The sequence below is a fragment of the Ceratotherium simum genome, chromosome 7, assembly GCF_057802395.1.
Source record: "Ceratotherium simum simum isolate JZ-2026a chromosome 7, ASM5780239v1, whole genome shotgun sequence".
Taxonomy (NCBI): Eukaryota; Metazoa; Chordata; class Mammalia; order Perissodactyla; family Rhinocerotidae; genus Ceratotherium; species Ceratotherium simum.
Window position 1 is genome coordinate 41,042,932 of NC_141906.1, and position 13,522 is coordinate 41,056,453.

General features: G+C 39.4%; 1 protein-coding gene across 10 annotated transcripts in view; it reads right to left on the reverse strand.

Moving 5' to 3' along the window:
- The window catches only part of PICALM (phosphatidylinositol binding clathrin assembly protein), a 104,371-nt gene extending 91,919 nt beyond the window's left edge, over positions 1-12,452 (reverse strand). For 3 of the 10 annotated variants that reach the window (XM_087433548.1, XM_087433549.1, XM_004434076.3), the window contains exon 1: positions 12,000-12,447. In XM_087433548.1, coding sequence (XP_087289674.1) covers positions 12,000-12,129 — 130 coding nt within the window. In that variant the 5' untranslated portion in view covers positions 12,130-12,447. Of the gene's footprint in view, positions 1-11,999 lie in introns of all 10 variants that reach the window. The other 7 variants (XM_087433546.1, XM_004434075.3, XM_087433551.1 and 4 more) reach the window with 5 other exon arrangements.
- Positions 12,453-13,522: the final 1,070 nt, after the last annotated feature.

Sequence of the window (13,522 nt, forward strand, 5' to 3'; positions counted from 1 at the left end):
TGACATTCTTTTCTAGATCTTGATCACTTTCCCTTAGGACCCAACTTATTGTTTCTGACTAGGGTTTTTGTCAGTACTGCTCAATGTTAAAACAGAACTCAATCTCAGAACTTTTGCCCCCTATTCTTCCTCATAGAGGAAGCAAAAGACCTTAATACAGTTTCCTAGAGAATTTTACTAAAATAACACAAAATAAAAAAAGATTTGCTCTTTAATTCTCCTTTTCCCACTCAAGCCTTCTCCAAGAAAAAGTCACACAAAATGATAAACTCTTGGGTCTTCAGGTACACAAATGAATTAAGATTTATCTATGTTTCACTTTCAAAAGAAAATTAATTTAGGGGCCGGCCCGGTGGCGCAAGCGGTTAAGTGCGCGCGCTCCGCTGCGGCGGCCCCGGGGTTCGCCGGTTCGGATCCCGGGCGCGCACCAACGCACCGCTTGTCAAGCCATACTGTGGCGGCGTCCCATATAAAGTAGAGGAAGATGGGCACGGATGTTAGCCCAGGGCCAGTCTTCCTCAGCAAAAAAGAGGAGGATTGGTATTGGATGTTAGCTCAGGGCTGGTCCTCCTCACAAAAAAAGAAAAAGAAAATTAATTTAGATTTTCATAGGCAATTCACCACAGAGTCCTAAGACCAGGAGAAAAAGGGCATAGCTAAAGTAGGTAGTAGGAAGAAGCCAATCGAGGTCAATGCCCACCTCATTCAATATAGCCTATTAAACTTAAATTCTTCATTTCTAACTATCTTTATTTGCACTTTACATGTTTTCCCAATGTCCTACAACAAAGCACACAAGTGCTTAGTAGACAAGGCCTTACAGCACTCTGCTATCAGATGTGGACTATCACAGATAACATAAAGTCTAAAATCAAGGACTGCCTGGACTTCACTTTTAACAACCACACATAAGCAAATAATAATCTTAATAATAGCAGAAAAAAAGAAAAGCAGAAGAAAACCCAAGGTTTGACTAGCTTGAATTTACTCATCTGAAGTCAAATATACCAATAATACGTGGGTCCTGGAATAAATAATATTTTAGTGTGTCAAACTGCCCTAATTTAACATAATCTAACTCTGGAAGTTTATTTCCCAACTTCCATAATTCCTCACGTTTTCAACCAATAAAGAATAAAAGTTTACTTGATATGGAAAGAAAGAAGTTTAAATAAACAACCACTATTTATAGCAAATCTTATATAGCAATCTTCCTCTTCCTTTATGTAAAAAACTCTAAAGCATTGCTTGATAACAACACATTAGAAACTCTCTATGAAAATTTCATGCTTCCTTCATTCGTTCATCATGTTTTTATTGCATACTTGCTATATGCTGTATTTAGCACAGTAAAGAAGATACACAAGCGCACTCTATAAACAATTATAATTATAGAAGCTATAAAGACTCACAACATATGAAAAGCATCATTATGAGGAAGTAACCAGAGACTACAGAAACATACACACTATTCTGTGCGGACAAAAATAACTGCTTATTGATACTCATGCAACTATATATTATCTCTTCACACATTTAAAAGACCATATGGAGAACCTAAAAAAAATGTATGCTGGATTAACTGTACATTGGTCCATCCAGTTGAAAGAATGTTTGACTCAAAAATTTCCATTTATCAGTCAATGAACTATACCAAGTACTGGAGGCTGCCATCAAGGAAATTTTTTTTTTCTCCCTCACTAATCTCTATATCCACATTATGTAGAGGTACAGTAGTAGAACTGTACTCCATGTCAGCTTCAGAAAAGAAAAAAAACTAAAATATCCTTAATTTCCCTTAATACCATCTTGCCTCCTCACACCACATTAAAATAATTAACTGAAAACTGAACAAACCTAAAAGTAAGAGCTAAAAAGTATAAAACTCTTAGGAGTAGTTTAGGTGTCAGTCTGCATAACCTTGAATTAGCCAATGGTTTCTTAGATATTATATCAAAAGCACACACAATCAAAGAAAAAACAGAAAAATTTAACTTCAAAATTAAAAAATTTTGTGCATCAAAGGGCACTATCAAAATAATGGAAAGACAGGGGCCGGCCCCATGGTGCAGTGGTTAAGTTTTCATGTTTCACTTCAGCAGCCTGGAGTTCACAGGTTTGGATCCCCAGTGCAGACCTACACACCGTTCATCAAGCCATGCTGTGGTGGCATCCCATATACAAAAAAATAGAGGAAGATTGGCACAGATGTTAACTCGGGGCCAATACTCCTCACCAAAAAAATATATATATAATAATAATAATGGAAAGACAAGCTACAGGATGGGGGAAAAAAGTCTGCAAATCATATCAGGATCTAGTATCAGAATGTGTAAAGAACTCTTCTAACATTCCAAATATAAAAAGAATCAAATTTAAATATGGGCAAAGGATCTGAATAGACATTTTTTCAAAAATATAAAAAAATCAATAAGCACATAAAAAGATGCCCAATATCATTAGTCATTAGGGAAGTGCAAACCAAAATCACAAGATACCACTTAACATCCACTAGGATGGCTACAATAAATTTTTTTAATTATTATTTTAAAAAAACCTGAAAATAACAAGTGTTGACAATAATGGGGAGAAAATGGAACCTTCCTACATTGCTGTTGGGAATGTAAAATGCTGCAGCTGCTGTGGAAGACAGGCTGGTCATTTCTCAAAAAGTTAAATACATAATTACCATATGATCCAGCAATCCTTCTCCTAGGTATATACCCAAGAGAACTGAAAACACATGTTCACACAAACACTTGTACATGAATGTTCATAGCAGTGTTATTCTTAGTGAGTTTAAAGAGGTAAACAACCCAAATGTCCATCAACGGATGAACGGATAAACAAAATGTGGTATATTCATACAATGGAAATATTATTAGGTTATAAAAAAGAATGAAGTACTGTTACACGCTGCAACAGATGAAGCTTGAAAAACATTATGCTAAGTGAAAGAAGCCAGACATAAAAGGCCACATACTGTATGATTCCATTTGTATGAAATGTCCACAATACGAAAATCCATAAACAGAAAGATTAATGGTTGCCAGGGAATGAGGGTGGAGAGAATGGGAGTGACTGCTAACAGATAACGTGGGGTGATGAAACAGATTCTTTTTGGGGTGATGAAAAATGTTCTAGAATTACATAGTGGTGAGGGTGAGGGTTACACACAACATTGTGAATATATTAAAAACCACTGAATTGTATACTTTAAAATGGTGAATTTTATGTCATGTGAATTAAACCTCAATTTAAAAATTGCAAAAAGAAAATCACTTTGCCTCACAATCTCCTTTTTCACATTAGCTTTGGAATAGTTAAATAATATTTCAAATTATTCAACATCATGCATGAATCAAATTTCTGCAAACAATTGTTTCATGTACATCAAAAAGGTTTGCCAAACCCCTCCAGTGTAAATACCACTATTTACATTTTGGTATATACTTGAATTACAGTAAGATTTTCATATTTTACAGGTATTTAAAATATGGCACATTTGTATTTCTTAAGCATTCATAAGATAACTAATTCTATTACCAGCACATAAAATTTTTAAACATTCACATACACCACAACCCTTGTTCTCAGAGCTTATAGTCACATGAGGAGACCTATAACCAGCAGAAATAACGTACATTTAAATACAGCAATTGAGTATGCCCGATAAAGTCACTTGTAAAGTACACCTGCAATCTTTAGTGAGGGAAGACGTTTGCAAGGCATGCTTAGCTTCCTCAACAACTGCTTGGAAGAAGTGTCCCTTGAGTAAAATTAAGGTCTTTAGAACACTATCAAGTAATAAGTTTACGACTATAAATACCAGCACCGTTTCGGAAATCACTGCTGGAATTCCAAGTGTTCAGAGAAAACTTACAGCAATTCCCACTAGCCCCTAGAATCAAGTGATGGTCTAGATTTACTGGTCCTACTATCACCACCATCACTACTACCACTCCAACTCTTGCCTCATACCTCATAAGCCTTCATTCAAAACAGTCATTTCTTTTCTTTCACGTTTTGACATTATCTATTAAGTGTACTTTACCCTTCCTTGCATCTAAAATGAGTCTGCCACATGCATTTTATATACTCTGGAGGCACCCTGCAAGTAGACTACAATGTGATCAGCACCTCCTAGAGTTGTACAAAGCCACAGCTCCTATAAACATTTCAAATCTATTTCTGGCCCCCTGTTTAATTCTTAAAATTAATTTCTACTTTCATAAACTTTTCCTCAAAAACACACATTTTAATATAGTTTTCAAACTGAGCAGCTGCAACCCCCAAGTTTTTTTTTTAATGTAACAGTATTTTGAAAACATCATCTAATATCTAAACAAAAAGTAAATCTCTTAAGGCCTCATGGGTTCCATGAAACACATAGCCATTTGTTATGTTTTTATCAATGCTACTGACCGACTTTATACATAATTTTTTAACTAGGTAATTACTATTCACTGCAACTAAGATAATCATCATAAATATATTATTAAATGTCTACTGGAACAGATCTCTATGCTGTGTCCATAAGTTGTTCACGGAATAGTCTGAGCTGTGAAGGAAGATTATGTGTAATCATTCAATATCTACTGAGCACCCACAGAGTCACTGATTAAGTACCTCGAAAAAAGATACTAAACAGTATAGAAAAGAAAAGTTCCTATTCTACAGAGAAAACACATATGAACCCAAAATGGATATAAAAGCATGATACTAACTATAGTTTAACAAAATTATAAACTTTAAATGGTGATAATAACGTTGGAATGACAGGACCAGGGGGAGTTATTCAGGAATGTCTTTATGAAAGCAGTTACTTTAAATGTGAAGGTTAACGAAAGCAAGCTAGTTTAAAGAAGGTTTAAAAGGGAGGAGGGATCTGTTTTCACAGAGAGATGAAGACATTTTGTGTCCAAGGACTGGTATGTACAAAGGTTAACAGTCTGAGAATCAAGAACTTATTTTGGCACAATTGGCACCTAACTTGCTTGGCTGAACAGGAATAGCTCAGATGTAAAAAAAAAAAAAAAAAGTGAGGAAAAATGGAACACGAGTTCCAATTAATGATGGACTTCATTAAGCCCCTTTGGGAAAAAAATTAGATATTACTGTCAGACTCTTTTTGCCCCCAGCAGTCTCCTTTCCAAGTCACACAGCACATTCCTCCCAATCTACTTAACAGTATGACATAATCAAAGGATTATGCCACATCTCTTGCTCAAAGTCCTCCAATGGTTGGACTGTTACCCACCAAATCAAATCCAAACTTACTCTCAGAGTTTAAAGGACTTCCTTTTTCTTTTTTTGAGAGGAAGATCGGCCCTGAGCTAACATCTGCCAATCCTTCTCTTTTTTTTTTTGTTGCTGAGGAAGACTGGCCCTGGGCTAACATCCACGCCCATCTTCCTCTACTTTATATGGGAAGCCGCCACAGCATGGCTTGCCAAGCAGTGCGTCGGTGCGCGCCCAGGATCCGAGCCGGTGAACCCCGGGCCGCCGCAGCAGAGGGCGCGCACTTAACCGCTTGCGCCACCAGGCCAGCCCCTTAAAGGACTTCTTAAAATTTAAATCTTTTCTCCTCTATAATACGCATTCTACCTTTGGGTTGTGTTTTTTGGGTCTCAGAACCTTTACAATATGAAAAATTGAGGACCCCAAAGAGCTTTCGTTTATGCAGGTTTTCTCTATCGATATTTACTGTGTTAAAAATTAAAACTGAGAATTTTAAAAATATGTATTAATTCATTTTAAAATAATAAAACTCATCATATGTTAACACTTTTAATGCAAAATAACTCTATTTTCCAAAACCAAAACTTGGAACAGTGGCATTGTTTTACATTTTTGCAAAACTCTGTACTATCTGGCTTAATAGAAAACAGCTGGATTCTCGTATCTGCTACTATATTCAATCTGTTGCAATATCAGACGTCACACAGCCTCTGGAAAACTCCACTGTACACCTGTGAAAGAAAGAAAATGGAACAGGCAAATAATGTCTTAGTTTATGAATGTAGTTTTGACCTCTCAAATATGCTGAGTCTTGGGGTCTCCCAGGAGTCTCAGGACCAAACTCTAAGAACCACTGCCATGAATAAATGAATATGGTTTATTCATTCCCTGGAATAAAAAAGTATTATGTAAAAAGTCACACTGAAATGAAAGCACACACCTGATGCTAGACTACGTGGGTTCAAATCCCAGTTCTCTTCCTGGCTGTGTGACCTTGGGCAAATTACTGAACTTCTCAATGCCTTAGTTTCCTCTTCAGTAAAATGGTAATAACAATACAACCTCTCTCACAAAGTTGTTGAAAGGAATAAACAAGTTAATAAACATATAGTGTTTGGTACAGTGAGTGCCCAGCACAAAATAAGCATAAATAAATATTTGTTAAATAAATATAAAATCAATTTAGGCATAAACACAAAGACCATGTCTAGCTGTGAGTACTGCCACTACATTCTAATATAACTTGAGAAATCCTTAATATTCTCATAACCTGGCAAATTACAACTCTGAATTTTTTTTTTTTCCTGAGGAAGATTCACCCTGAGCTAACATCCATCGCCAATCCTCCTCTTTTTGCTTGACAAAGATTCGCCCTGAGCTAACATCTGTTATAAATCTTCCTCTATTTTGTATGTGAGCCACTGCCACAGCATGGCCACCAACCAGTGGTATAGGTCCATGCCCAGGCCACCAAAAAGGAGCACATCAACTCAATCACTAGGCCACCAGGGCTGGCCCTGAATATAATTTTTAACACAAAAGTTTAGGTTCATCAAAATTCCCTTTTAAAGAAATTAGTAAAATCTGCACGGGAACGATTCTCCATAAAAAGAACCATATACACAATGAACATGCAAAATTCTCAAAGGTCAAATCCAAAAATTTCAATTCTCTAGAGAAATGTATAAAGCAGTTTAACTAGGAACATACTGAGAGCACAAAGTAACGGAAATGCCACTTCAGCCACCAAAAGAACAGGAAGAGCAAATACTAAGCCTCCACTTTGAAAACCTAACCCTACTTCTTTGTCGGGCTCTAACCTCTTGCCAAGAAGCCTTTAAGTTTATTTTTCTTACTTCTTTGATTTGAAGGGAGAAATCATGAAACTAAGCATTTTGGAACTAAAGAAAATAGAACAGAAGTGACTTTCTATGCATCATGGTGAACTTTCGTATTAAATACTCTAAATGATAATCAGGTTCAAAAACGAACAACTTTATTTAAAGCAATTCTGATGATTAATTAAAATGGATTATTTTTAACCATTAATGTATCTTTAAAACATCTAATGAAATATTCATACAAGTGCTTCACAAATCAAATGAGAGGAAAAAAAGCCAAGTCACTTGATATGAAGTTTCACTTCTCACCTGCCACTCTAAATTAAATTCAAAGACACCTTTAAAAATTATTCGGATGTATAAAATATATAGTAAACATAAACAGCACTGCTGTAAGGATAAAAAAAGATGCCTAAAGTCTAATATTAAGTATTTCTTAAAATAAGTCCACCAGTGAAATCTAATTACTTCACAAAGATATTTTAAAATATGCTAATTACAAATAAGGTGGCTACCAGAACAGCTATGTGTCAAATTCTCCTCAGAGTTTCTCTTTTAAAATACATACTATTCAGAAACATAGCTAGATATATCAAGGAGGAAGAAATCTTACATTTGTAGAATTCAACTATCTCAGGCATTTGACATATGTAGGCAAATCTTACTATTACCAGTTTGATGACTCCATTACCATTTTCTGTATTTCAGAACTATTAAAGGCTAAACAGAATAGGTCAAATAACGAAAAATGAAAACATAAATCATATGATTAATTCTTATGGGAAAATCCAAACATTAACTACAAAAGAACTGTCTCTTTATAACAAGATCCATGTGGAAAGCCTCAATTCAGTTCCTTTATTTCTAACCAAGAGATATCCTGGGGAAGATCTTCCACTTAGTTATCTTCCTCACATGCATCTTCTTGCAAATCAGATCCCAATTACCAGATATCTTCTTGACAATATGAAAACTAAGCACTCATTGGATGTCATTAAGACATGAAAAATCAATACATTTGGTGCTGGCCCAGTGGCATAGTGGTTAAGTTCACAAGCTCTGCTTCCATGGCCTGGGGTTCACAGGTTCGGATCCCGGGCGCAGACCTACACACCACTCATCAAGCCATGCTCTGGCAGCAACCCAAATACAAAATAGAGAAAGACTGGCACAGATGTTAGCTCAGTGACAATCTTCCTCAAGCAAAAAGAGGAGGATTGGCAACAGAGGTTAGCTAAGGGCCAATCTTCCTCACCAAAAAAAAAAAAAAATCAATATATTTTGCTTAAAAAGGTAGTTATTTGGGGTACATTTTGATACTTTATATACATTTTCAATGGTTATACAAACCACTAACCCAAATACAAATCTCACCTTCTACATAACCAAAACATTCACAAACGCTTGCTGTTAAAAAAATTGTTTCTGCAATTAAAATTAGGCAGGGTCTACATCCAACATACAATACAAAAATACCCACATTGTATCTACCCATAGGAGATATGCTTATAACAGATGCTTAATAACAACATTATCTTGATTTTGTCGTAGAAAATGTAAGGCATATGGTGGTTGAAATGAAGTCTCCCTGGAAATTAACCAGGAAAAATATGGATTAAAAAAGTGAAGCCATTACAGCCATTAACATAAATATTACATTTCAGTGAAACATGTTGCAATGTAAATGTCCAAGGACAGTAAATGAAAACAAGTACAGATAAAAGAAAATTAAGTATTCATATCAAAAAACAAGGTAAGACTAAACTTGCCCATACTTTAATCATTATAGATGTTTTAAGCACTCTATACCCTCCTTAAACAGAATTAGAGGCTACTTTCTATGCATATGGCTTGCTGCTTCCATAGCTGTGAGAGAGGATTAAATTAGATAATGGTCAATAAGTGCCTGGCAAATTGAAGTCCTTCAAATATAAGGGCTGCTATTCTTCTACCTTGATTATGGCCATTAGAGCCTTGCGATTAAATGCAAAGCGTGTTTATTTTTACAAACATGTTTCAAGTTTGACAACTCTTTTCACACTAGAGACACTAGTTAACTCTATTATACACTGACACCTAGAAGCAAAGTGAAAATATTTCTTAAACAAGTATATAATGTAATATGAATTAAGCCACAATTCATAGATTATAATAATCAGTTCCTAACATGAGAAGACCTTGACGAAGTACACAGAAACCACCTCCATGCTCTAAAGGCCTATAGGAAAAAAAATGGTCCTAAGCATATTTTTGTTCAATACTAACATTTAAAAAATGAAATTGTTTTCATTAGGTTCAACTAACTAGGCAATAGTTTTTCAGGACATTAAAAGTGCAAAAGAACTACACCTTCACTAGAAAGAAAAATTCCTCAAAGAGGAAAAATTATCTCTACATTAAAGCCTAAAAGTTCATAGTGTCAAGACCCAGAACTGTCTGTGAAAGCCTTTTCAATCTTCTCGAAGAATGTTAAAGCATGTGTGAGAGGAAGGTGTTTAGAAAAGCCACTCATTGGTTAGACTTCACCAATTTATTTCACTAATGAGAACTGGTTACAAGGGTATTTTAAACAACAATATAAGGAAAATAGTATCATTGTACTTTATAACCTCACTGAAAAGAAATAAGAGTAGTGGCTCCAAAAAAAGACAAAAACATTACCAGGAATATTCAAGTTCTAAAGTGGGAGCTTATAAACAAAGCAGTGGTAGAGAAAGAAGAACTACAAACATGAGATTATCCTCCAAATCTAACCCTAGTTAGCATCTGCAGTAGCTACTATTCTAAGAGAAAAGGCTAACATTTATAAAACCACAAGCAAATATCACCATCTTAACCTTCTCTAGCCTATTTTCTGCCCTTTCTGGCAACAGAAAGTAGTTCCTTAAAAGAACTACTGCTACATTTGAAATAAAACAAAAACCTTTATAAGGACTTTTAAAAGATATATCTATTCTTGTTGTAATTTGTCATTTTGAAGTATGGGAAGAGGAAAATAGTTCACACAGTCAAGTAGTTCTTCACCTACTCCGCATCATGAAAAAGAAAAATAAAAAAACAAAAGAATTAACACAGTGTTAGGGCAAACCATAAGACTGGGTAGAGTAAGCCAAGCAGTCATTTGAAGAGAAGTAAACAGTAGAAATGTCTACTCCAAATATCAGATAATCAAAAAATCACTTACAGCTTCACAATGCATTTTAAAGAATTTTCCATTTATAAAGTGTCACTATTTAAATATATTCTGCATTTTCTAAACAGGCAAGGACTGAGAGTTAAAAAGCAGCCCACACGATCCACTCATCAGAAAGAACCAAGCAGTAATGATTTTTCTTTAAAACTTTTCCACAGCAAAGGAACGAGTCACAATGAATAATGGGTTTGTCTGTAGCAATAACTTGTTCTAACAGCACTTCATGAGCAAAGCATCTTGGAAGAATTCACATTTTGCACATTTTTTTAAAAAGTGTAAACCTTACGGCCAAAGTCCAAATGAGAAATCAAAACAGGACTCTTGTCAGTGAATTCCCTTTCAGGACATGCTCACTCTTGCTTCAAACAGTAAAGCAAAGTAACTTTCATGCAGGATGAAACTCAGTCAAGCTAAGTGTCCAGTAGCCATTTAAAATAGGAACTTATTATTGTGCCTATTTCCCTATTTTTCCTTGAAAAGTTTCAGGTCAAAGCTCCATTGAGTCAAAGCTTGAGTAATCCACTGAGCTTTGTACCTTGAGGTAAAGGAGTGGAAAGAAAAAGGAGGATATTACAAGTGGCTTCCAGGTTTGGAAAAAGTTGGGAGGAGTTAGCTCTAGTAATTACACCTAAGTTAGTAAAATGAGTAATACCATGCCGTATAAAGCTGGTCCCCCAAAAGATAACCAGTATAAATTAAAACGGAGTCCAAACTCAAGCATCGTCAAACATCTATTTATCAGTTTTTAAAGGGATGTATGTTATTTGTAGGTTTGATTATTAATCCATTTTGAATTCCAATAGTCTACGCTGCACACACTCAAGCTTCTAAATTCTAACCGCCTGGCTTAACAGTTCCAGGAACTGATACCAGTATCAGGAAACCCTTTTCCACATTCCCACCAGAAAAAAAAAAGGGAGGGGGGTACCTTACATTCACAACTTACCCCAGACAAAAGTATGAAAATACAATGATTAAATTCCACCAGAGGCAATTAACAATCCCAACTTTCCCTATACCAAAAGGGAATCCCTTTACTTGCACGAAGAAAGTAATCTGGGATAAAAGTCGGGTATTAAGTATGATATTTAAAATAAAATGAGACAAGGAACTTAAGCTACAGAGGCAAAGAAAGGTAACCCAAATGGGGGAAGAAAAGTGGAAAAGGGACCCGGGAAGGGAAGGGACAGAAGAGGCTAGTGGAGCAAAGGAAGTGGGAATCACTTCAAGGGAGGCAGCCCTCAGGGTTGCGGAGAAACAGGGATCCGGGTCCACGGAACCCGGCGTTTACGGAAACCCCAAGAAGGCTAACGAGGAAAAAATGGGGCGCTGAGAGCCGGAGCAAGCGGAGAAACGCTCAGGAGAGGGCGACTAGGCAGCACGGGACGGCTGGGATGAAAGAGCAGAAGGCTGCAGCAGACAGAGGAGGCAAGCAGGCGAGAAGCTAGGTGGAGAGGCAAGTTGGTCGGGTGTGATGGGGTGTCGCGGCGCACGAGCAGGAAAGCGAGGGTCCCCTAGGAACCTGGAGGGGAGTGGCTTGTCAGGGATTTTTAGACAGGGCACGGAAGCCGTGGAGGCAGGTGTGATGAAAGCCAAAAGAACACAGCTCGGACGAGCACCGGACCCGCCGTGCCAGATAAGACGCAGGGAAGCAAGAGGCAGCTGAAGGGGGTTAGAAAGAAGATGGGGAGAAGGTCGCGGGGGCCGCAGTCGGCTTCACTCACAGTCCAGGTGCTTTTTCTTGGGCCCCATGATCTCGTGGGTCGTGGCCTTGCATACTGTCTTGGATACGGCGGAGCCGGTGACACTGTGCTGGGCAGCGGTGATTCGGTCCGTCAGGCTTTGGCCGGACATCTCTGCGGCTCCTCCGCCACCCCTCCCGCTCGGCAGCCGGCGGGGACTGGGACCCCCAAGCGCCGGAGGACCCCCACCCCCCCACCTCACCCCCTACCCCCACCGGCTCCTTCTCCGCCTGCCGGCCTGGGGCGGGGCTCAGGGCCGCGCGCTGCCACCCAGCCCAGAAAGAACCGGCTCGTGTCACCCGCGGGGTCAGGCACGGTGTCGGGCACTCCCCTGCCCCCGCCTCAGCTCAGCCCACCCCTTCCCTGGTCAGCTGGAGCCGGGCAGGGCAAGAGGGACAGGCAGCTGCAGGAAAATGGCGGCGCCAGGCTCCTCCTCGGAGCTTTCCGGGCTGCCCCGGGTCACGTGACTCGGGCGCCGCCCCTCCCTCTTCTTCTCCCGCCCCTTATCCCTTCCCTTTCCTCTTCGACGCCCGCCCTCCCTCGCTTGGCGAGGGAAGAGCGGGCCGGAGCCCGCGCGTTACGTGATGGAACCCGCCCGGCGGGCGCAACAGGAGGCCGGCCGGGGGGAGTGCGCGGCCGGCCGCGTCACGTGACGTTCCCTGCCAACAGGTCGCTCGAGGCTGGGCCCGCGGGGGTCACAGAGGGGGAGGGGCGGCGGGTCCGGCGCGCTGGGGGCGGGCCGGGAGGGGCGTGGTTTCTCCCCTCTCCCACCCCGTGGGTGTCCTAGTGCTTGTGGTTGGAACCCACGGCTTGACAAAGAGGAGGTGCAGCTGCCTTCACAGCTCCCGCTGAGGAAAGGGGTGTCGGGGCTCCGGCTCCCCGGGCTTTCCTAGCAGAGTCAGGAATGTGTTTAGGGACGCCCCCGAGACCGTCCTGGATTTAAGAAAAAGGAAAAGGTTTCAGCCAGCCCATTTTCTGAGCCTGCCAGCAGGCCTCCCTCTACTGTGGAACTGTTGAACCTCTCCCTGTCTGCTTACCCCAAAAGGCTTGGAGTTTTTTCCCCTTTTCTTGAGAGGCTTGGAAATGTCACCTGTTTTTGTTTCTCTCTTCTCTGAAAACTGGTTGCCGCCAGTCTAAAATTAGATACTAATCGGCCACTATTCTTTCTCTGGAGTGTCAAAATACGACAGGAAACACGTAGCTTCACTGGAATTTGAAAAGGGAAGTAGTAGGATGATGTCAACAGAGATTAGGTTGACCCTACAAGGCTGACTGCTGTGAGGATTAAAGGTCCAGACCATAGAAGGAAGTGAGAGGGGTGGTAAATGGAGAAGTCCCATTCAAGGGATCCAGACATCACTACCTGCCATCTCCCCGGGTTTAGTCTTTCTTCCCTTTGGCCTCTTTTCTCTTGGGTAATCGAGATTTCCGGAGAAAGACGACATTGACAGTGCTCTGTGGGCATTTTAGAGGAATTACTATATCCTGTGAATCTGTTCTATGAG